Consider the following 22,140-nt stretch of genomic DNA (forward strand, 5'->3'; position numbering starts at 1 on the left):
CTTCCGGGCATTGGGGAGACGATGACCGGCACGCATCAATGCACATCACTGGCTTGGCTGAAATACTCATCTTGAATTGAATTGGCTACCGCAGTGTTCATATTTCCCGATAGATGTGGCTACGTGGTGCGTCGCGTACGTGTAGCTAAAAGCGTTTCAGATGGCGTGCACGTAAGGTACGTAGACTGTTCACGTTTGCGTACGTGAAGTCTCCACGTACGTGTAACTAAAACTGTCTAATGACCTTCCTTCCGGTATTCCATTGACAATTCGGTTGTATGCGGATGACTGCGTCGTATACCGACCAATTCATGCGAATCATGACCACATCACTCTTCAACAAGACCTTGATCGAATCTCCCATTGGTGTTCCTCATGGCAAATAACTTTAGATACAGAAAAATGCAAGTTGATTACCTTTAGTCGTAAACGTAGAAATTCTTCACTTAACTACAGGCTTAACAACCGTTAATTTTCCTGCACATCTTCGTATAAGTATCTAGGCGTCTATCGTACACCAACCCTTTCATGGTAGACTCATATCAGCAGAATTACAGCAAGCGCATCACGTACACTCGGCTATCTGAAGCGTAATCTTTACGAGGCTCCTCAAACTACTCGCAAGCTAGCATATCAAACATTTGTCCGCCCTCAACTTGATTATGCTGTGTCCATTTGGTCACCTTAACAAACTTATCTAATCAATGACCTTGAAGCTATTCAGAACCGTGCCGCTCGTTTCATCGTCAGAGATGATAGCTTACATTCTAGCGTAACAAGCATCAAGATAGCACTAACACTCCCGATTTTAGAAAAACGTCGAACAATTTCACTTGCGACGAGGTTTATTGTCCTCGATAACGTTGTAAGAACGCTAGGTACAGGTAGGCACTGCAAGGGCTGTTTGCAGCACGGGGTTCTCTCGCGATCACGGCACGGTCCTTCGTCTTCCTCTTCAGTCGGCACATACCCAGGGGCGCCTCTGCTTCATTACAATGCCCCGGGAGCGAAGCATAGCCACCCTGGCGACTCAGGGCGCAGAGAAGATGAGTAGGTCGTAATACGGTTTCAGGCGGTTGACATGTACTGTCTCTCGCCCACGACGACGCAGGTCTGGTGACACTGTGAGCGGCTCAACGATGTAGTTGACCGGTGAAGTGGCATTGATGATACGGTACGGACCGTGATAACGCGCCAGGAGTTTTGAAGAGAGGCCAGGAATGTGGGCTGGTATCCAAAGCCAAACAAGCGAACCGGGAGCAAAACTGGGTGGTGGTTGATGAGTATGGTCATGTCGTGTCTTTTGACGTTTTTGAGTCTCGCTAGTGAGGGAACGTGCCAGCTGACGGCAATCTTCAGTATACTTGGCGACTTCGGAAAGTGGAGTGTACTCTGCGGCATCAGGTTGGTACGGCAGTATGGTGTCCAAAGGGCAGGAAGGTTCTCGGCCATACGCAAGGAAAAACGGGGAAAAGCCGGTAGTCGCTTGCGTCGCGATGTTGTATGCGAACGTGACAAAGTGGAGTACGGTGTCCCAGTTGGAGTGGTCGGATGAAATATACATCCGCAACATGCCGCCAAGTGTGCCATTGAACCGTTCGGTCAGGCCGTTGGTGCGCAGATGTCAGAGCGCATATGACGAGAGATGCGCAGATGTCAGAGCGCATATGACGAGGTATAGCAAGGAGCCGTTTCCGACCGTCCGGCATATAGTTGCAGCGATATAGAATGTTGTCTCGCACGGAAAAGTGGGTTGCTTGGCGACGCAGTGCTCGTGTCGAAGGGACATCAGACGGAGCGGCAAGGTAGTCAAGCAACATTGCAAGTGTTGGGTCCTTGCGCTGCTCTGTGTGCATGTCGGTGATGGTCAATGGTGACAGGGTGGACGCGGAGTCTGACAAAGACGCCAAGTCAGGTGTCAGTGGGGAGCGGGAGAGCGCATCAGCGTCGGAGTGCTTGCGACCGGAGCGGTACGTGACGCCGATGTCGTACTCTTGCAAGCTAAGCGCCCAACTTCCTAAGCGTCCCGACGGGTCTTTCAAGGAAGAAAGCCAACAAAGGGCATGGTGGTCTGTAACTACAGCGAAAGAACGGCCGTAAAGGTATGGACGAAACTTGCTTAGTGCCCAGATGATCGCCAGGCACTCCTTTTCTGTCACTGAGTAATTCAATTCTGCTTTCTTTAGAGTACGGCTAGCATAAGCGACGACGTATTCATCATAGCCAGCTTTCCGTTGCGCTAAGACCGCACCAAGGCCAACTGCGCTGGCGTCAGTGTGAACTTCCGTAGGAGCAGCAGGGTCGTAATGGCGAAGAATCGGTGGTGAGGTCAACAAGTGGCGCAGCTGCTGAAGTGCCGCATCACATTCAGGTGACCACGCTGCTATGCCGTTACTGTCGCAAAGTAAACTTGTCAAGGGCGCCATGACGGATGCGAAGTTGCGTACGAAGTGACTAAAATACGAACATAAGCCAATAAAACTTCTGAGGGTTTTGATAGACGTGGGCGTAGGGAAGTCTGCAACGGCAGCGGAGCTTGTCTGGGTCCGGGAGGACGCCGTCCTTTGAGACTAAGTGACCCAAGATGGTTAACTTGCTTGCAGCAAAACGGCACTTTTTGAGGTTGAGCTGTAGGCCGGCAGAGGCGAGACAGGTCAGAATGTCATGCAGGCGAGCGAGGTGTGTCGGAAAATCGGTTGAGAAGACAACGATGTCGTCGAGGTAACATAGACATGTCTTCCATTTGTGGCCGCGAAGGATGGTATCGATCATACGCTCAAAAGTAGCAGGCGCGTTGCACAACCCGAAGGGCATGACGTTAAACTCGTAGAGGCCATCGGGTGTAACGAATGCGGTTTTCGGACGGTCAGGTTCGGTCATTGGAACTTGCCAGTACCCGGAGCGCAGATCCAAGGAAGTGAAATATTCTGCGCCTTGCAAGCAGTCGAGGCAGTGGATAAACGTCTTTTCTTGTTATCTTGTTTAGGCGTCTGTAGTCGACACAAAAACGAATGGAGCCATCTTTTTTTCTTACCTACACGACAGGTGAAGACCAAGGACTTTGAGAAGGACGGATGACTTCACGTTTGAGCATGTCGTCCACTTGCTCTGTGATGACTCGTCGCTCTTTGGCCGATACACGATACGGGCGCTGTCGCAAGGGGGAGTGGGAACCGGTGTCGATGGTGTGAGAAACACCGGTGGCACGGCCCAATGACGTCTGATGGCAGTCGAAAGAAGAAAAAAAAACTTGTGAAGGAGAGCGAGAAGTTGGCGGCGATGAGATGGGGAAAGAGCAGGGTCGATGGCGTTGTCAAAACACACTGAAGACGATGAGTCTGAGACAGAAGCGATGGCGTCAACGTAACAACGATGGGAGTCGGTAGGAACATCGAGATCGTCAACGTAGTCGACCGCCTGCAAGTATCCTAGGGTCTCTCCACGCAGTAGGCTGATCGGATACTGGTAGTAGTTGGTGACCAGCATGACAGTTGACCCAGATGTTATAGTGAGCACGGCAAACGGAAGAACGATGCCCTTGCGCTGAGCAAACACATCGGACTGGCGTGAACACTACAGTGGCGTCAGAGTCGGCAGCAGACGACAGGACAACAGCCATCGACGACTCAGGGGGTATGGTTGTGTCGGCATCAACAATGAGTTTATCGGCAACGCGAGGAGAGCCGGTCAGCAGTGATTCACATAGTGGTAAAAGCGAAACTTCTGCACGCGAACAGTCAATGACAGCATGATGACGTGACAGAAAATCCCAACCAAGGATGAGGTCGTGAGAGCACGATGGTAGCACGAAATACTCGATTATGTACAGAACTTCGTTGATGACAACACGGGCCGTGCATACAGCTGAAGGGTGAATTCGCTGCGCACTGGCAGTGGCGAGCACCAGGCCAGAGGGAGCTGTAGTCACTTTTCGGAGTTTGCGACGAAGGTTCTCGTGAATGACGGAAACGGCGGCTCCGGTATCGACTAGCGCAACTGCGGGTACTCGCTCTACAAAAACGGTAATAACATTTTGCGGCGAAGATGGAGGTCTTGAGAACGTCGACGTATTAGCAGTTCTTGCCTCAGGAACTGCACCAGTCAGTTTCCCGCTTCAGTGGGAGCTCGACGACGCAGGGGCGAAATCGAACGCCGACGAGGGGAAGGGGAACGACGAGTTTCTGATCGGCGATCAGTTTCAAGACGTCTCGGTGAAAATGGAGACGCGGCGGCGTATTGTGGTGCGTAGGTGGGCGTTTCAAAGGTGGTAGGCGTTGTTGGGGCGCGGCGGCGACAGAAGCGCGCCACATGGCCAGCAATGCCGCAGGCGAAGCAGATAGGCCGGTTGTCTTCAGTGCGCCACGTCGAAGTTGGACGAAAAAACTGCGGTGACGGTCGGGCAACTGGAAATGAAGCCGGATGCATGGGCGATGAAAAGGAAGCTGGCGGCGGAGGAGGCCGTGCAACCACGGCTGCGTAACTGAGCGGCAGCGACGTAGGGTGAGTGGGAAAGTTGGCATATGGCAGCGGCACACTCATAGGATTGGGTGGGGAGGTTGTAGGAGCTGCAGGAAGCGCTTCCGATATCTGATTGCGGATGGCTTGCTGTAGCGTTGGAGTCAAAGCTGCCGAAGGTGAGTCGCTTTGAGGCAGCAGCGATAGCTGACTGGTCACCTCTTCACGAATAAAATCTTTTATATGTTGCGATAGGGTTGAGTTGGGCAGAAGGTCGGCAGAAACCGCAATGCTCGAGACGGAATCGGCGAGCGATGGAACGTTGACGGCGCAGCTCGTCAAAGCTCTGACATAGGTTAGTAAGGACGGATACGCTCGTTCGGCTTTTTGCCAGCAGCATCTGGAATGCGCCGTCCGCTATGCCCTTGCGGATATGTTTAATCTTGTCATCCTCTGACATGGTGGGATTTACCCGCTTGCACAAATCGAGAACATCCTCGATGTAGCTGGTGAACGTCTCTCCAGGCTGCTGTGCGCGCTGGCGCAGACGCTGTTCAGCGCGTAGCTTACGCACGGCGGGGCGATCAAACACTTCGGCAAAAAGGGTCTTAAATACTGACCAGCTTGAAAAGTCTGATTCGTGGTTGAAGAACCACAGTTTGGCTACGTCGGCCAGGTAGAAGGACACATAGGACAGCTTAGCCTTGTCGTCCCATTTGTTATGGGCACTTACACGTTCGTACGATGAGATCCAGGCTTCCAAGTCGTGTTCGGCGGTCCCACTGAATATGGGTGGATCGCGATAAAGAGGGACGCCGGCGCAGATGACAGTGGCAGCCGGTGGTGCAGGCGACGAAGTGGCTGGATCAGGCATAGTGCAGGACGATCGTGTTGGTGTTGGCAGGGTTCGAGTGCGGAGCTCCTAGACGAGGCGAAGGATCTCAGCAACCTCCACCAAATGCGACGAGGTTTATTGTCCTCGATAACGTTGTAAGAACGCTAGGTACAGGTAGGCACTGCAAGGGCTTTTTGTAGCACGGGGTTCTCTCGCGATCACGGCACGGTCCTTCGTCTTCCTCTTCAGTCGGCACGTACCCAGGGGCGCCTCTGCTTCATTACACACTACTTTGTTTATTGCACAAAATAGTTCACAGTGAACATTAGTTTTCCTTAACCTTAACTCGTCCATTACATTCATCAAGACGTCTGCATAATGAACATAGCTTTCAACGCCTGTTTGACAAAACTAACGCGTTTAATTATTCTGCCCTGCCACAGGCTATTAAATATTGGAATGGCCTTTCTGACACAATAGATAATATTGTTTAACCCATAATTTTTAGAAAATAGTTAAGTGCATATTTTAAATGTTGATTTCAAATTGATTTTGCGAATATGTCATGTGAACGTGTTTAAATTGAATTACCTGTATATTTACAAATTTCTTATTCCAGCCTGAATTCTATAAACTGGAAATGATCTTTGTCGCTAACTTTTATATTAGTTCCATTTTGGTGAATTCATGTATAACGAGATTTCTGCTCCTTTTCATTGTTTAACCTTTTATAACTCCCCTCACGCAATACTCCACTTCGGAGCCTGTGAGGACAGAATAAATGAATGAATAAATAAATAAATAAATAAATAAATAAATAAATAAATAAATAAATAAATAAATAAATAAATAAACTCATTTTCAATTGCGAACGCAGCAAGTGGACTCCATCCGATGGCAGTTGATTTTTCATTAGCCTTGCTACAATCAGCGAGTTCACAGATAGTAAGTAACCTATACTATAAATGACCCCTGCTTTGAAGCTCGGTTTTCTGCCGTGACTACCATGGTTTGAAGAAACTATGCTGTACCGTCTGTCGCTTGGGTGTCGCGTTTACTAAGATTTTTTCCCCTATTTGAATGGCTGACAACACCTGCGATAGCTGCGGCTGTCATAAGACAATTGCTCATGCTCTGCTTGTCAGTTCGGGCAGCAGTAAGGAGAGGCAAGTGCCGTGCTGCACGTAGGAAGAGCTTCACAGACGGGCCCTCCAAAAGAAAGATACTAAGACTCGCAGAGTCAGGATGGACGTTTGTGCCTAAGGCAACTGGCCGACTGGTTCTTTTTCTGCTGTCTGTGGGACCGCAAAACAGGCTGCGAGTTGGATGTGTACCGCCTTATATATTTGTCAGTGTACTGTGGGACAGGCAGACGGTGCGCTAGACCCTGTGTGTTTTAGCACGTTAAATCGCGTTTGTGTGCACATCTTTTCTATCTCTTTTACAGCTAAGCTGTCTATGGCTAGGCCTCAATGCGTTTTCCGTGTCCGTCAACAGATCTGCGAGTGCAAGACTCAGCTCCTGAATTTGATGCAATATCGCTTGTCTATGAAAAAGCTTATACGTCTCATCACTTGGATATGCATTATCAGTGGATTAGTTATCAATGGGCACCATTTTAAAAATAAGTAGACTTCATGTAGGTATCAAGGTTTTCTCAAAAATTTGCCGCTGTGCGACGCGCGTCGGCCATGTGTACGCTTGCACCGCCCTCTCGTTGTCGTCCTTCCAAGCGCTTGCGTGCCTAGTTCCCTTCCGCTCTCTCAGCGTGGTGGTCCCGTAGCGCATGTCTAGTTTCTCCGGCTCCCCGAGGTGGTGGTAGTCTTCTACGCGAATGCATGCCGTCAATCAAGACCCCTGATAAAAAAAAATTGCCCCCATCTCCCCGAAGGGAATCGTGAGGAAATGCGAATGCATTTCTTGCGCCGAGAGTACACGGCGTAGTAATTTTAATGGCGTAAATTAATGACGAGACGAGGATTTGTACCGTAACCATTTATTTACACATTCATCAGCACCTGTTTGTTTTGTCATTGTACCTGATGGCCATAATCACAGCCTTGTGGTCGCTAAAGTGTACAGTCAAAGGGTCTTTGAGAAGCATGCGCACGTCACAGTTTCGGGTAAAGGCGAGATCAATGCAACTTCCGTGAATGGTAGTCGGACACTTGTCGGACTCGGCGGAGGCACACTGCATAGAGTACTTTGTCCGCATGTACTCCACCAACCACTCGCCGCTCTTCTTTCTCACGTCCACGTGAAAGCTTCCCGAGCACGGAGTTCGGTATCGGCAGCTCGCTTCGCTCGCTTGCGTTCGGCATCACGCGCTCTTCGCTTCGCAGCCTTGTCTTCCGCTTCTTCTCCTCCGGTTGATGATGACGTTGAAGCTACTGCAGTGACGTCACCTCCAGCGAGAGGTGTATTGCTCGGGTTGGATTGTATTACACTTCTTGCTAGGGGTACCGTTGCCGTCAGACATTCGCCTTCACCGACTTCTGCCATCGCCTTGAGAGGCGCCCAGCCAGCGAACGGTCGAGAGTGAGGCGCGCGCTTCACTCTATTTATATATACGTGCGAGCGAGCAAACGGGAGAGTGGGGTGCAGGGAGGAGAGAGAGCGAGCGGCGAGAGAAGGAGCGGCGAAGCACTGCACCTACCCTCTCCTACCCTCTCTCCACACACGTGGGAGCTCCGCCGAGTTCCCGCGATGCGAGCGCCCTCAGACGCCAGAGCGCGCTCCTCCTCTCCACTCACTCTCCGCTACTCCGCCCGCACCACTTGCTCCGGTTGCTAGGGGCGAGGATAAGCGCGCGCGCCCGCAGCTGTTGCTATGGGAGAGGGAGTGAGAGCGGAGAGATAACACCTGCCGGCGCGCGGACACCGACAGACGCCTGACATGCCCCGACTAAGAAATGAATTCGCATTTAAAATAAAAGTGTGTGCGCGTGTGTCTTTCTTCGGGATGACCGCCGCCGCCGCTCAAGAGAAATAAAAATTGATCATACCTTTGATTTAAATTGTGTGCCACCTCTACGTCGTGTGCTAAACTGCTTCGCTAGTAATCGACCTTCACAGCAGTGCTATGGCGCGTGATTTTTAAAATTTTTATCTCGTCTCTCCTATCGCGTTTCACATCATTTGCTTACTTTTCACAGCAAAAAGTAGTACACCGGTATCTACATCACCGATATCTACATTGCCCTACCTGTCCTTGCCAATCTTCTTCCTCCTCATCCTAGCTTTGTCTACCCACGCTTCTATCTTGATGTCTCTTCTAACCACTTTCCCCCGTTCCCCCCTTGCAATGTGGCAAATATGGCCTTTGTCTGGTTACCGTCCATTCCATTCCTCTTCTCCCCTATCTCGCTATTTCTAGCTACAATCCTGTGTAACTCACCTTGTGTGAGCGGATGAACTTGTAGTTATTGTCAGGTTTGTACTCCTCAGCTACGCACTGCTGGTACAAGATGCTGGTCCGCTGCTCCAAAAGTTGTACTTCCCTCTGCATTCGCTCCCGACCGAACGCCTCAACGCGCTGCTCGAAGCGCTGCGTGAAGTAAGTGTAGAGGAGCGTGTCTACCGAGTTCAGGGCCCGCAGCTCTGCCACCAGCTGTTTGGTCAGCGAATGCCGAAAGTCGCCCTGCGGAAGCGTCACGAGCAGCAGTGGCGACCGTATCAGGAGAATGCGAAAGGGGACGAGGGAGGATATTGTCGGGTTCATATGACAACCACAAATCATTGCAGCTTTGGTCTGCACGGACGCAGCCATTGGTTGCTCAATTCGTTCAAGCGTTAGTTGCCTTCAAACAACACTCGGAGGTGTTAAAATCAGGCCCCAGACACAACGCTTTTGTAACCTTCGGATTACTACTTACTATACTACTCAAGAATGGCGGGGACTATTATAGGCCACGCCAGAGTTTGGCAATTGTATCGATTCAGAAACTGGGACACCCTGCTGGGTCAAATTTCTGGTTAGCCTGACTGGCCGATCATCATCATCATCATCATCATCAGCAGCAGCAGCAGCAGCGGCAGCAGCGGCAGCGGCGGCAGCGGCAGCGGCGGCAGCGGCAGCGGCGGCAGCGGCGGCAGCGGCGGCGGCGGCAGCGGCAGCGGCAGAAGCGGCGGCAGCGGCGGCGGCGGCGGCGGCGGCGGCGGCGGCGGCGGCGGCGGCGGCGGCGGCGGCGGCGGCGGCGGCGGCGGCGGCAGCGGCGGCGGTGGCGGCGGCGGCAGCGGCGGCGGTGGCGGCGGCGGCAGCGGCGGCGGTGGCGGCGGCGGCGGCGGCAGCGGCAGCGGCAGCAGCAGCAGCAGCAGCCGCCGCCGCCGCCGCCGCCGCCTATATTTATGTCCACTATTTATGTCCACTGCAGGACGAAGGCCTCTCCCTGAGATCTCCAGTTACCCCTGTCTTGCGCTAGCGTATTCCAGCTTGCGCCTGCGAATTTCCCAACTTCATCATCCCACCTGGTTTTCTGCCGTCCTCGACTGCGCTTCCCTTCTCTTGGTATCCATTCTGTAGCCCTAATCAACGCCTCCTATAAAAACATATGTTGCCCTAATGGTCCACCGGTTATCCATCCTACGCATTACATGGCCTGCCCAGCTCCATTTATTCCGCTTAATGTCAACTAGAATATCGGCTATCCTCGTTTGTTCTCTGATCCACACGGCTCTCTTCCTGTCTCTTAACGTTACTCTGGAAGAGAGCGGTCATCACAAAGAAGTAAATACACCTGTTCCTGGCGTCCTCATCAGTCGGGTACGTTTGCCATTAATGCGAGAAAAACTCGTCTGGCGTGTTAATGACTTACCGTTGTCTTATATTCTTACAGAGGAGCCCTAATGAGCATTTTTACTTGCTTGGGTGTGTCAGATGTCATCGCTCCTGTAGGCGCCCGAAGAAACGCGTTCGATACATATAGGTTCCAAAGGATTGGTACCATGCCTACTGCGAAATAACCAGCCTCAGCGGGCATTGTGGATTTAGGATTGCCTTACGCTTCCAAAGAAGGTTATCATTCCGACAGTCAATAGGGCTCCCAACCTCGTTTGTCGACAGACGCCAGCGCCACTTCTTCGTCTGGCAGAGAGCAGCGTCACCATGTATTAGGTCACCAGCACCGTGAGGTGCTCGCGATGCCCTCGGTCCTTACAAAATTGCTCCTCGCACCATGGTTGCTTCGCGATGCTTTGGTGGTCGGGTAGCCAATGGGCCAAGGTGCCCGGCACTGTTATATGGTGAACTGTCACAGCAATGACGAAAACACCCTGGGCCTGCAGCCGCCTCTCAATTTCTACAGTTTCGCGCAGGGTCAATTAAACCGGAAGGCGATAGCTAGCCGCTTAACCTAATGCCTGCTATTATTCGCGTGAGCATTGTTGCTTCGCCTTGTAACTCAGTCATCACAGTTTGTTCATGACGAAAATAATCTGGAGGACGCTTAAGCTTCGCCTTTTAGAGTGGAACGCGATAGCTTTCAAAGATCCCTCACTGTTTCTGCAGCTGCAGCTTAGGTAACCGTAATGTTTACCGGGAAACGCTGGCGGCGAACGCTATGCAAGAAGGCGAGCTTGCTGGTGGAAACGCCGCCTCTTGCATGCACCGGTCTTCCGTTTTTGTTTCGTACTTTTAATATTTCAGTCTCAGAAGATTTAACATAAAAGGCTTGCGCTGTAGAATGACATGTGTTTGTGGGTTGTCATTCTCAAGATTACGAGGAATAACTTCGTAGAATATAAGACAAGGTATGAGCAACTTTAGTGATAGAAGAACTTTATACAACATAGAATATTTTTCGTTCACGCAACGCCTACTACGCCAGCTACGACGCCGACACCGGATTTTCTGCGACACAGGGCACTTAACGCTATCGCGTCAATATCGCTCAACTGTACTTCGACGTGACTTGAGTGACACATTCAGCGTCGGCTTCTTTGAGCGTGCAGCGAATATTGTGCTTGCTCGTGTTTGTTTCGCAGCGCGCGCTTGATCAGTAACATTTATGTAACAGCAAGTTTGATTCAATTGAGCGCTTTAGCACAGGCGTATGATTAGGTAGCAGTGGCGCAACAACGGGGGGGGGGGGGGGGTTGTAGCCCCCCCCCCCCCGTAGGCCGACTTACCTCCTCCCCCCCCCCCTTTTGTTTAACCCCTTTTCTATCCTTGCGCATTTGAGTACTGCAACTAAGATGTAAGACGCAGAATCGTCTGCACACTCGCAAACAGCGCATTTTTTGACAATTTCCCGTGAAGAAATTGAAATTAGTGCTGTTTAGATGGTATTGGCAAACTGTCAACCCCCCCCCCCCCCCTGGCAGAGATCCTGGGTGCGCTACTGAGGTAGCTAGTTTCTACAAAAAATTGTCCGCCATCCCGCTCTGCGACCGTGAAGGTCCAGCCACGCTGTATCAAACACCGCACATGGTCGCGCATTGCATTCGCGCTGGTCTTCTGGTGTCTTGAATTTCCGTTGTCTACCCATGGCAGTTTTAGAATTGAATGTGTTTCTGGACGGTTCTGCATTTTATATATGAAAGCATGGTTGAAGTTGAAGTTGATTTATTTATCACACAAAGTACACAAGAAAATTGCACATGACATGTGGTTGGGAAAGCGGGAAAAAAGCTACAACATGTAGCTTGACTGGCCCCACCTCCCAGTACCCGGCAGCGGGCACTTTGGCAGAATTAAGTAATACATGTACACAAAGACTGTTTCAGTTGGGGTACTGGTTTGATAAACAACAGCGGACACTTTCGCAGAAGTAAATAATACATGAAATACAAATACTGTTTAAGCTGCAACATTAGGTAAACAATAGATACAAGATGGAAACTATGCTGCATTATGTCACCAAATGAACTAAAAAAGCGAATTATAACAAGCAATTATACAAAAAGCGCATACCTGTCGTTTCTCGAAAGTACGCCCAAATCCTCTATTGTGAGGTGGAATTTATTTAAAAGCTGTGGGACGCTTGACTGCATCATCGGAAATCCATAGTTCGTGCGAGATCTTGGTACATGCCAAAGTTCTGTGCACCTCAATGAGCGTAAAGAAGCGTTGTTTCGCAAGTTTGATAGTGCTCTCAGATAGTGTGTGTCCTTACGTATTTCACATTGAAGGCTGGATAGTAACTTAAAATCGTACAAATTGTGTAATTTGAAAATTTTGAGTCTAGTATACAAAGGAGTTGTGTGTGCATCATATGGCTGCTTTGTAATTGCTCGGACAGCATTTTTTTGCATTATCATTCGCTTATACAGAACTTTCTTAGTGCCATTTCCCCATACGAGATGGCAGTAACGCAAATGTGATTCAAACAAAGCATTGTAAACTAAGCGGTTCTGGCGGACTGGTAGAAAATACATGCACTTCCTTAGCATGCCTAACGCCTTCGCAAGTTTAGTGCGTAGGTAGTCTGTGTGGTGGTCCCAAAGCATAAATTCGTTAAAAATGACTCCCAGGGATTTGGCTGCCGGAGATATTTCAATGACAGAGTCCTGTAAGTGTAGGACGTCACTGAGGTTACATGGCACGGATTTTGGGCGGAATAAAACAGCTTTTGTTTTAGAGAAATTTATTAATAATGAGTTTTCGACAGACCATGCATTTAGTTTATGCAGAATTAGATTTCCACGTTTTACTAGGTCATTAGCATCTGTTCCAGCAAGAAATATACTTGTGTCGTCTGCATACATTATGTAGTTAGCTGAGGTTTCAATGTTTACAAGATCATTTATATATATGACGAACAACAGGGGTCCTAGGATACTGCCTTGGGGAACACCGCATTTAATTTCACGGGCTGTTAATAATTCTCGGTCAACACAAACTGATTGATACCTTCCTGATAGGTAGCTACTTAAGAAATCAGCTGCAATACCTCGAATACCATAACAAAACAGCTTTTTTAACATAGTTATATGATTTATTCGATCGAACGCTTTTGAGGAGTCAATAAAAACACCCAGTGTTAGCAGTTTATTGTCAATGTTCCGTAATATTAATTCTTTTTGGTGCAATAAAGCCACTTTCGTTGATAATCCAGGTCTAAAACCGAACTGAGATGAAGTAATAAGTGAATGTTTATCAAGAAAAGTAGACAGTCTTGAGTGAATTAACTTTTCTATTGGCTTAGAGAACAACGGCAAAATATATATGGGTCTGTAGTTTCCTAGATTATTTCTGTCGCCACCTTTAAACAAGACTATTACTTAAGCTAACTTCATTTTCTGAGGAAATATGCCGGTATTTAAGACAAGGTTATAAACGTGGGTTATGCAAGGAGTGATGATGTCAAGGACGAATATTACTGGTTGCATTTTTATGCAATCAATGTCTTCACATCTGGTTTTCTTAAGCGCCGTGAATCTGTTGGAGTGAAAAAAATTGATGACTCGGAAGGAGGCCTCAAATAGTCATGTATAGCGGGATTGTGGGAACTCTGAGGAAGTGATGTGAAATACTCGTTAAAAACGTTTCCCAACGTTTCTCCGTTTAGAATTTTGCTATCTATGGCTAACTCTTTCAAATCCGTAGTCGAAGTGCGAGAAAAGATAACTGAAGAAAGCTGCTGCCATAAATGTTTGCTATCCTTGATACCATCAAACATGTTAGACAAGCAGTCGCGTTTAGCGTTACGAAGTGTTTTGTTTAGAAGATTTCTGTATTTTTAAATGCCTGTAATGCATCCAGATTTCGATTTTTCAGAAATATGTTGTACAGTTTATTCTTTTCGTTGATCATTTTCAACAAGTGTGGCGTCATCCACGGTTTACGTGCGCGTTTCGTTTTCACAATCCTCTTGTAAGGAAAATGCTTTTTATACAGGGAGCTAAATGTTACCATAAAGCTATTGTACGCCGTTTCCGCAGAAAAAGATGAGAAAACGTTGTCCCAATTTGTTTTGTTTATTCCGTCCCTAAACCGACCTAAACTGCTTGCATTTATGTCATGAACAAAGGTGGATGGTATCGCTTTATGTCCGAGCCCTTTTTGTTTCTCAACGATTATATAAATGGGCAAATGGTCACTGATACATACTGAAATTGTACCTGCACGTACACTGTCTTGTGGCAAGTTTGTCAGGAAAACGTCTATAAGTGTAGCAGTGTTTGAAGTTATGCGCGTAGGACCAATGAGCATATTAGTTATGAAATATGAGTCAAGGAGCGTGGATAGTTCGGTTTGTTGGGAAGTTCTCTGCAGCATGTCAATGTTGATGTCTCCGCCAAGCGCTAATGTATAATAATGGGTCAAAACAAAAGAAAAAGGTTTATCTAGTAGTAATAAAAATGTTTCATCACAACCATCAGAGGGGGTCTGTACAGAGCGCCAAATATGAAGCTTCCCGAATTTCACAAAAACCATTTCTGCATCAGGCTCAGACCGAGAAAACTCATCAATATATTCATAAGTAATTCCTTCTTTCAAATATAAGCAAACACCACCACCTCTTTTTGTTTCCCTATTTAAAAAAGTACAGCTGTACCCTTCCAGATGAAACACATCACCATTATTAGCAAACCAGGTTTCTGTCAACATGATAGCTGTGAATTCAGTATTTATTTCATTGAGAAACACACAAAACTCGTCGTATTTTTTCTGCGCTGACTTCATATTCAAGTGCAAAAACATAAGAGGCAACACAGGGAATTCTGTAAGCATAAGATTATAATCAGGCGGGGAAATAGAATTATCCATGACTGTGTAGAATAAAAAGGTACACGAGCACCAACCAAGGAATAACTATACCAGACCTGCAAGATCGGCCACATGTTTGATCACATGAGCAGAGTACCCGTCAGTTTTACGGAGGAAAACCTTCCCATTTCTACACCAGGCATACTTATAGCCATTTTGTTTTGCCCACTGTTTTGTTTCAAAGAGCAGTTTCCTGGTTGCACTCGACAAGTTCTCGGCCAGGAACAGAGAGGAATTCTTACCCGCGAGTGTCCTTCTTTTTCAAAGCCAGTTATCACGTTCTGACTGACTCACGAAACGGATTATAATACCCACCTCCTTGCCTTTCTTCGTGGGAAACCTGTGCAGTGATCCAATACGACTAGGGGTCAGTTCCGGCACGCTAATCGCCTTGGCAACCTCATTAACCTTACTTAATAATTCCTCATTGTCTGTTTTAGGGAGTCCACGAATTTCAAGGTTCAGGCATCTTCCTCGCCTTTCCAACTCGTCAACAGTTGCACGAAATTCAGCAATATCTGCGGTATTGCTTTTCGCTTCAATTTGTTCAACTCGTTTGTGAAGCTGCTTAAGATCCTGGTCTTGCCTCTTTATGACTGTGAGAATTTCGTCATATTTAGAAGACATCATGACAATAGAAGATTCAATGTTGTCAACCTTCTCTGACAGGGGCCCCAGTGACTCACGCTTAGTGTTAATGCTGGCAAGAGCGGTTTGCACATCAAGCTCCTTGCTTGATTTCTTAGAGCTGCCGCCGCGTAATCTTGCGGTACTGCAAGTAGGGCACTTCCACGACTCTTTCAGGGAACCTTTCTTCGATTTTAACATCGCCTCAGTCACGCCAGAGCATTTGCCTGTGTGGTAACCATGATTACACTCCGTGCACTTCACGAACCCGGTCACTGGGAGCCCTTCGTTACAGGTGAAGCATACATCACCCTTATCAGAAAACATAATGAACAGTCACTTTCAAAACTGAGTTTGACAAGTCAACACAAAAAAGAAGTACACTGGCAGCGGATTGGCAGCAATGAGAAAAAATGCTAGCGCGCGCTACTCGGAAAACACCAAAGCAGTTTGCACCAACCTGAAAAAAGTAGAAATGCACGAAGAATCAGGCAACGTCCTTCTGCCTCCGTAACCGCTGACAGAATGAAGGTTTCCGTGGCACAACACCAGCCGAAAGTTTGCTTTAGGAGGATTCCGTTGATAACGCTAAGGGGCGGTGAATTCCGGTGCATCCGTACGAGTAATCTTGATCCGTCCGTCGGTGCAGCAGGCTGATGACAGCGTCGGTAAATCTGTGCTGACGTTTATGCAGATCCAAAATATTCCAGCGGTTGGGGCCACTGAAAAAAAGTAGAAATGCACGAAGAATCAGGCAACGTCCTTCTGCCGCCGTAACCGCTGACAGAATGAAGGTTTCCGTGGCACAACACCAGTCGAAAGTTTGTTTTCAGAGGATTCCGTTGATAACGCTAAGGGGCGGTGAATTCCGGTGCATCCGTACGAGTAATCTTGATCCGTCCGTCGGTGCAGCAGGCTGATGACAGCGTCGGTAAATCCGTGCTGACGTTTATGCAGATACAAAAAATTCCAGCGGTTGGGGCCACTGAAAAAAGTAGAAATGCACGAAGAATCAGGCAACGTCCTTCTGCCGCCGTAACCGCTGCCAGCATCTTGTTAAGCATATATATATATATATATATATATATATATTGTAGTGAAGAAGAGGAAGAAGTGCCCTTGCGTCTGTCGCTGTGCGCACCATCAGCGTTCGTGGACTGCCTCGATTGCGTGAGACGTCTAATAAATCGTCATATCACATTTGGTGGAAGGTGCTGCAATCCCCGACCTCACCCTGGAACTTCGCAGCCGAACGTTGCCGACTGCTTCAGCCGCTACCATGCTCGAGCCTACCGACAATCCGCCTGCAGCTTCCGCCGCGCCCATCATTTGCGGCGCCGTCCAGCGGCAGCGGGACCCCCCCGTCTTCAGCGGAGCCGGTGAGACAGACGTGGAAGATTGGCTCTCTACCTATGAGCGCGTCAGTGAGAACAACAAGTGGGATGACCCGACGAAGTTACGTTCCGTCATCTTCTATCCTGCTGACGTTGCGAACCTCTGGTTCCGCAATCATGAGCGGGACCTCCAAACCTGGTCCGCTTTCAAGGCAGCATTCACGGAAGTCTTCGGCCGCCCAGCCTTACGAAAGCTCCGTGCTGAACAGCGTCTACGCCAGCGCGCTCAACAGCCCGGCGAGACCTACACCAGCTACATAGAGGATGTCGTCGATATTTGTGCCCGCGTCGATTCTTCCATGAGTGAAGAGGACAAGGTGAAGCACATCCTCAAGGGCATCGAGGACGACGCATTTCAAATGCTTCTCGCGCGAAACCCTTCATCTGTCGCAGCTGTCGTCACTCTTTGCCAGAGCTTCGATGAGCTGCGTCGCCAGAGGGTCCTTGCGCGCAGCGCTGTTGCACCCGGCCACTCTCTCTCGGGCCTCACGCTTCCCTCCAACTCCTCGCCAGAATCCTCACTCTCCGTTCAGATTAAGGATTTTATTCGTGAGGAGGTGGCGCGCCAACTGTCTATGCTGCCTCTCAGCGATCGACCCCTACAGCCTGACACATCTCTGGCTGCTCCCATTAGGAGAGCCATTCGCGAGGAACTTGCCGACTCGCTACCTTTGGCTCAACCATGTCCTCCCGTGGCGGCACCTCTGACCTATGCCGCAGTCGCAGCGCGACCTGCGCCGCGGACATTCGCATTTCCTGCGACAGTGCGACCTCAAGCAGTGCCAACTCCCGTGTCGCCTCCTATTCCGCCTCGAAGCCAAGTTCAGAACCCTTGGCGCACACGCGACAACCGACCCATATGTTTCGCTTGCGGTTTCGCCGGCCATGTCGCGCGCTTCTGCCATCGTCGCATGCCACCTGCTAACCCTGCTGTCTCAACGCCTGGGTATGGATATTCCCACGATGCTACCGGCCATTCCATGCATCCCGACCCAGAGTATCCGCCGTCTTCTCGACGCCCTTTCGGCAACCATCGTTCTCCGTCACCACGTCGTCGCTCGCTTTCCCCCTTACGTCGTCGCCAGTCACCTAGCGAGGGAAACTAGTTGCTGCAGTTCTGCAGGCACGAACTGCCAGCTTCGCGACTTCTACAAGGCCTGCACAGTCGCCACGCAATTTACTGGACGTTTTGGTTGAAGGAACCGCCACAATTGCGCTTATTGATACTGGGGCTGCGGTTTCTGTTATGGACGAAAAGCTTTGTCGTAAGCTCCGCAAGGTCACCACGCCGTTGTCTGGTTTGCTACTGCGTACCGCGAGTGCGCAGCATATAGCGCCGCTCGCTCAATGTACCGCAAGAGTGCTCATTGCCGATGTTGTTTATGTTGTTGAATTTTTCGTGCTTCCTTCATGTTCACATGACATCATTCTTGGCTGGGACTTCTTGTCTCACCATCGTGCCATCATCGACTGTGCTCGGGCCGAAGTGGCGCTTTTCCCGCTTTTCGAAGCCTCGCTGCCTGACCCTTCTGAAAGTAAAGCCGCCAAGCTCACCGTTGTCTCCGATACGAACATACCACCCGAAATGTCGGTTCTTGTGCCCGTATCTTGCTCCGCCGCGCCAGACGCTACGGTGCTTTTTACACCATCGCCTATTTTTCTACGTCGCAAGGCTCTACCTCAACCATTTGCCGTCCTCAACACTGTATCTGGATTATCCACTATGCTTGTGTGTAACCCGCTTCAATCCCCTGTGACCTTACTGCGTGGAGAATCCCTTGGTCGTGTTCAGCCCCTTGACCCGCTTCACATTCTCGATACTACCGACGACATGGCCTGTTATGAGCTCGACGCCCTCACTTCTCCATTGCTGTGCGCCTCATCATCATCATCATCATTGTCGTCGTCGTCATCAGACGTTCTTGAATCGGCCTTGGACGCCGATCTGCCACCTGCGTACCGCCAGCAAGTCCTCGCGCTTCTTCAGAATTTTCGCTCGTCGTTTGATTGCGACCAACCATCCCTGGGACGTACGGCGACCGTCACTCACAGCATCCACACTGGTTCCTATCCACCATTACGCCAGCGACCATACCGCGTGTCGGCAGCCGAGCGACAAATAATTACCGAGCAAGTCGACGATATGCTGCATCGTGGCGTCATTCGGCCTTCCCAGAGTCCTTGGGCGTCTCCTGTAGTATTAGTACGCAAGAAGGACGGCTCAATACGCTTCTGTGTGGATTACCGTCGGCTCAATAAGATAACTCGTAAAGATGTCTATCCGCTGCCTCGGATAGATGACGCCCTCGACTCCCTACAAGGCGCGGAGTACTTCTCATCTTTGGATCTTCGCTCCGGCTATTGGCAAGTGCCGATGGCTGAAGACGACTGCGAGAAGACCGCTTTCGTCACGCCCGACGGCTTGTATGAATTTACCGTAATGCCATTCGGGCTCTGCAACGCGCCCGCTACTTTCGAGCGTATGATGGACACTATCCTTCGTAACTACAAGTGGAAAACATGTCTATGCTATCTTGATGATATTGTCGTGTTTTCGCCCGATTTCCCGACGCACCTCGTTCGCTTGCGTGAGATCCTGACCTGTCTCACCTCTGCCGGCCTCCAATTCAACATCAAAAAGTGCCGTTTTGCTGCCCGCAAGTTAACAATATTGGGACACGTTGTTTCGAAGGATGGTGTACTTCCTGACCCAGCCAAGCTTCGCGCGGTCGCAGAGTTTCCGATGCCCACTACTCTTAAGGCACTCCGCCGCTTTATAGGGCTCTGCTCTTACTTTCGGCGTTTTGTGCGCAATTTTGCCACTATTATCGCACCACTGACCAATTTGCTTACGGCTAGCAGCGGCATCTCCGCGTGGTCAACTTCGTGTGACGACGCCTTCAAGCAACTACGTCGTCTACTTACTTCGCCGTGCCGATTCTTCGACACTACGATCCGACAGCGCCCACAGAGCTACACACGGACGCCAGTGGCATCGGACTTGGTGCAGTCCTAGCGCAACGGAAAGACGGCTACGACGAGTACGTCGTCGCATATGCGAGTCGCACTTTAAAGAAGGCAGAAGCCAACTACTCTGTCACAGAGAAAGAGTGCTTGGCCATTATGTGGGCTCTCGTCAAATTTCGTCCATACCTATATGGTCGCCCTTTTGACATTGTTACCGACCACCACGCCCTTTGCTGGCTGTCCTCGTTGAAAGATCCGTCAGGTCGCCTCGGCCGCTGGGCACTTCGCTTACAAGAATATAACATCCGCGTTGTCTACCGGTCGGGCAGAAAGCACTCCGACGCCGATGCGCTTTCCCGATTCCCGCTACCTTCCGATGTGGCTTCAGTGTCAACGCCCTTCGCATCCATGTCGACGATCAACGTCGCTGGTATGCCGGCCGAGCAGCGTAAGGATCCCCTGCTTTCAACTATGCTGAATTTCCTCCACGATCCATCCGTCACACCCTCTTCTCGAACACTTCGTCGCCAAGCCGCTCACTTTGCTGTCCACGACAACGTCCTTTACCGCAGAAATTATTTGCCTGATGGTCGCAAATGGCTGCTTGTGATACCACGACACATGCGTACTGACATATGCGCTTATTTCCATGCCGCTCCTCATAATCGTCACGCCGGCGTTCTGAAAACGTACACTCGGCTGAGGCAGCGTTTCTACTGGCAGGGCATGTATCACTTCGTGCGCCAGTACGTACGCGCTTGCACGGCGTGCCAAAGGCGTAAAATTCAACAGCGCCCTCCTGGCGAGTTACAGCCGCTCCCCTGCCCGGCCCGGCCATTTGATCGCGTCGGCATAGACCTATACGGGCCACTTCCCTATAGTTCCTCGGGTAACCGATGGATAATTGTAGGCGTCGACCACTTGACGCGCTACGCCGTGACTGCCGCACTTCCGGCGGCTTCTGCGCGTGACGTTGCCTTCTTCATCTTGCGGAACTTCGTTCTTCGACATGGAGCACCACGCGAACTGCTCAGCGACCGGGGGCGTGTGTTCCTGTCCGAAGTAATACAAGCCCTTCTCGCTGCATGCAGCATCGTTCACCGCAAGTCTACCGCCTACCACCCGCAAACGAACGGCTTGACAGAGAGGTTCAACTGCACACTCGGTGACATGTTGACTATGTACGTTGCCTCGGACCACAGTAACTGGGACACTGTTTTGCCGTTCGTCACGTATGCCTATAATACCGCCACACAAGCTACCACTGGCTTTTCGCCATTCTTTCTGTTATATGGTCGCGAGCCCTCGTGTACAATGGACACCCTGCTCCCATACCGACCCGACGCTTCTGAATGCACGCCAGTGTCTGAAGCCGCCAAATACGCAGAGGACTGTAGGCAGCTCGCCCGTACCCTTACGACCGCCGCCCAAGGTCGCCAAAAGCTGCGGCATGACAGTAACGTGCCTACACCACATTTTCCGCCTGGTTCCCTTGTTTGGTTGTGGATCCCACCTCACAGCCCTGGCCTTTCAACCAAACTTCTTGCACGCTATGATGGTCCCTACCGCGTCATCGACCGTACCTCGGCTGTCAACTACGTTGTCGAGCCTGTGACGCCATCACATGACCTCAGACATCGCGGACGTGACACGGTTCATGTCAGCCGACTTAAGCCATACTATGACCCCCTGATCCTACCTACGCCGTAGGTCGCCAGGATGGCTCATCTTCTCTCCCGGGGGCCATAATGTGATATGACGATTTATTAGACGTCTCACGCAATCGAGGCAGTCCACGAACGCTGATGGTGCGCACAGCGACAGACGCAAGGGCACTTCTTCCTCTTCTTCACTACAATATATATATTTATATTGATATATAAATGCTGTATGCCCGATTGCGAAGAAAGAAGAGCCACGGATAGATTCTCCATGGAATACGCCGCGAGCACATAGTTCATGGGGAGTCCTCCCTAGGAAGCTCTTTCTCACGAACTTCATAGAGAGCTTGTCAAAGCATCATCCTAAGAGAAAGAGCCAAAATTATGCGAGAAACCCAAGTGCAGCTGCATAGCAAAAACATCAGCGTCTTTAAGAAAGAAACCTGTATTTTCTGCCACGCCGAATCGGAGATGCCTGAGGAGAAGAAAGTCT

At 50.0% G+C, this 22,140-nt stretch overlaps 1 protein-coding gene across 1 annotated transcript in view; it reads right to left on the reverse strand.

Moving 5' to 3' along the window:
- LOC119440055 (galactose-3-O-sulfotransferase 4) overlaps positions 1–22,140 on the reverse strand; it is a 69,532-nt gene that overhangs the window by 14,838 nt on the left and 32,554 nt on the right. Inside the window, exon 4 of the mRNA XM_049662722.1 lies at positions 8,687–8,929. Within this exon, the coding sequence (XP_049518679.1) occupies positions 8,687–8,929 (243 nt within the window). The remainder of the gene's footprint in view (positions 1–8,686; positions 8,930–22,140) is intronic.

Source organism: Dermacentor silvarum, chromosome 2 (assembly GCF_013339745.2).
Source record: "Dermacentor silvarum isolate Dsil-2018 chromosome 2, BIME_Dsil_1.4, whole genome shotgun sequence".
In the NCBI taxonomy this organism is placed as follows: Eukaryota; Metazoa; Arthropoda; class Arachnida; order Ixodida; family Ixodidae; genus Dermacentor; species Dermacentor silvarum.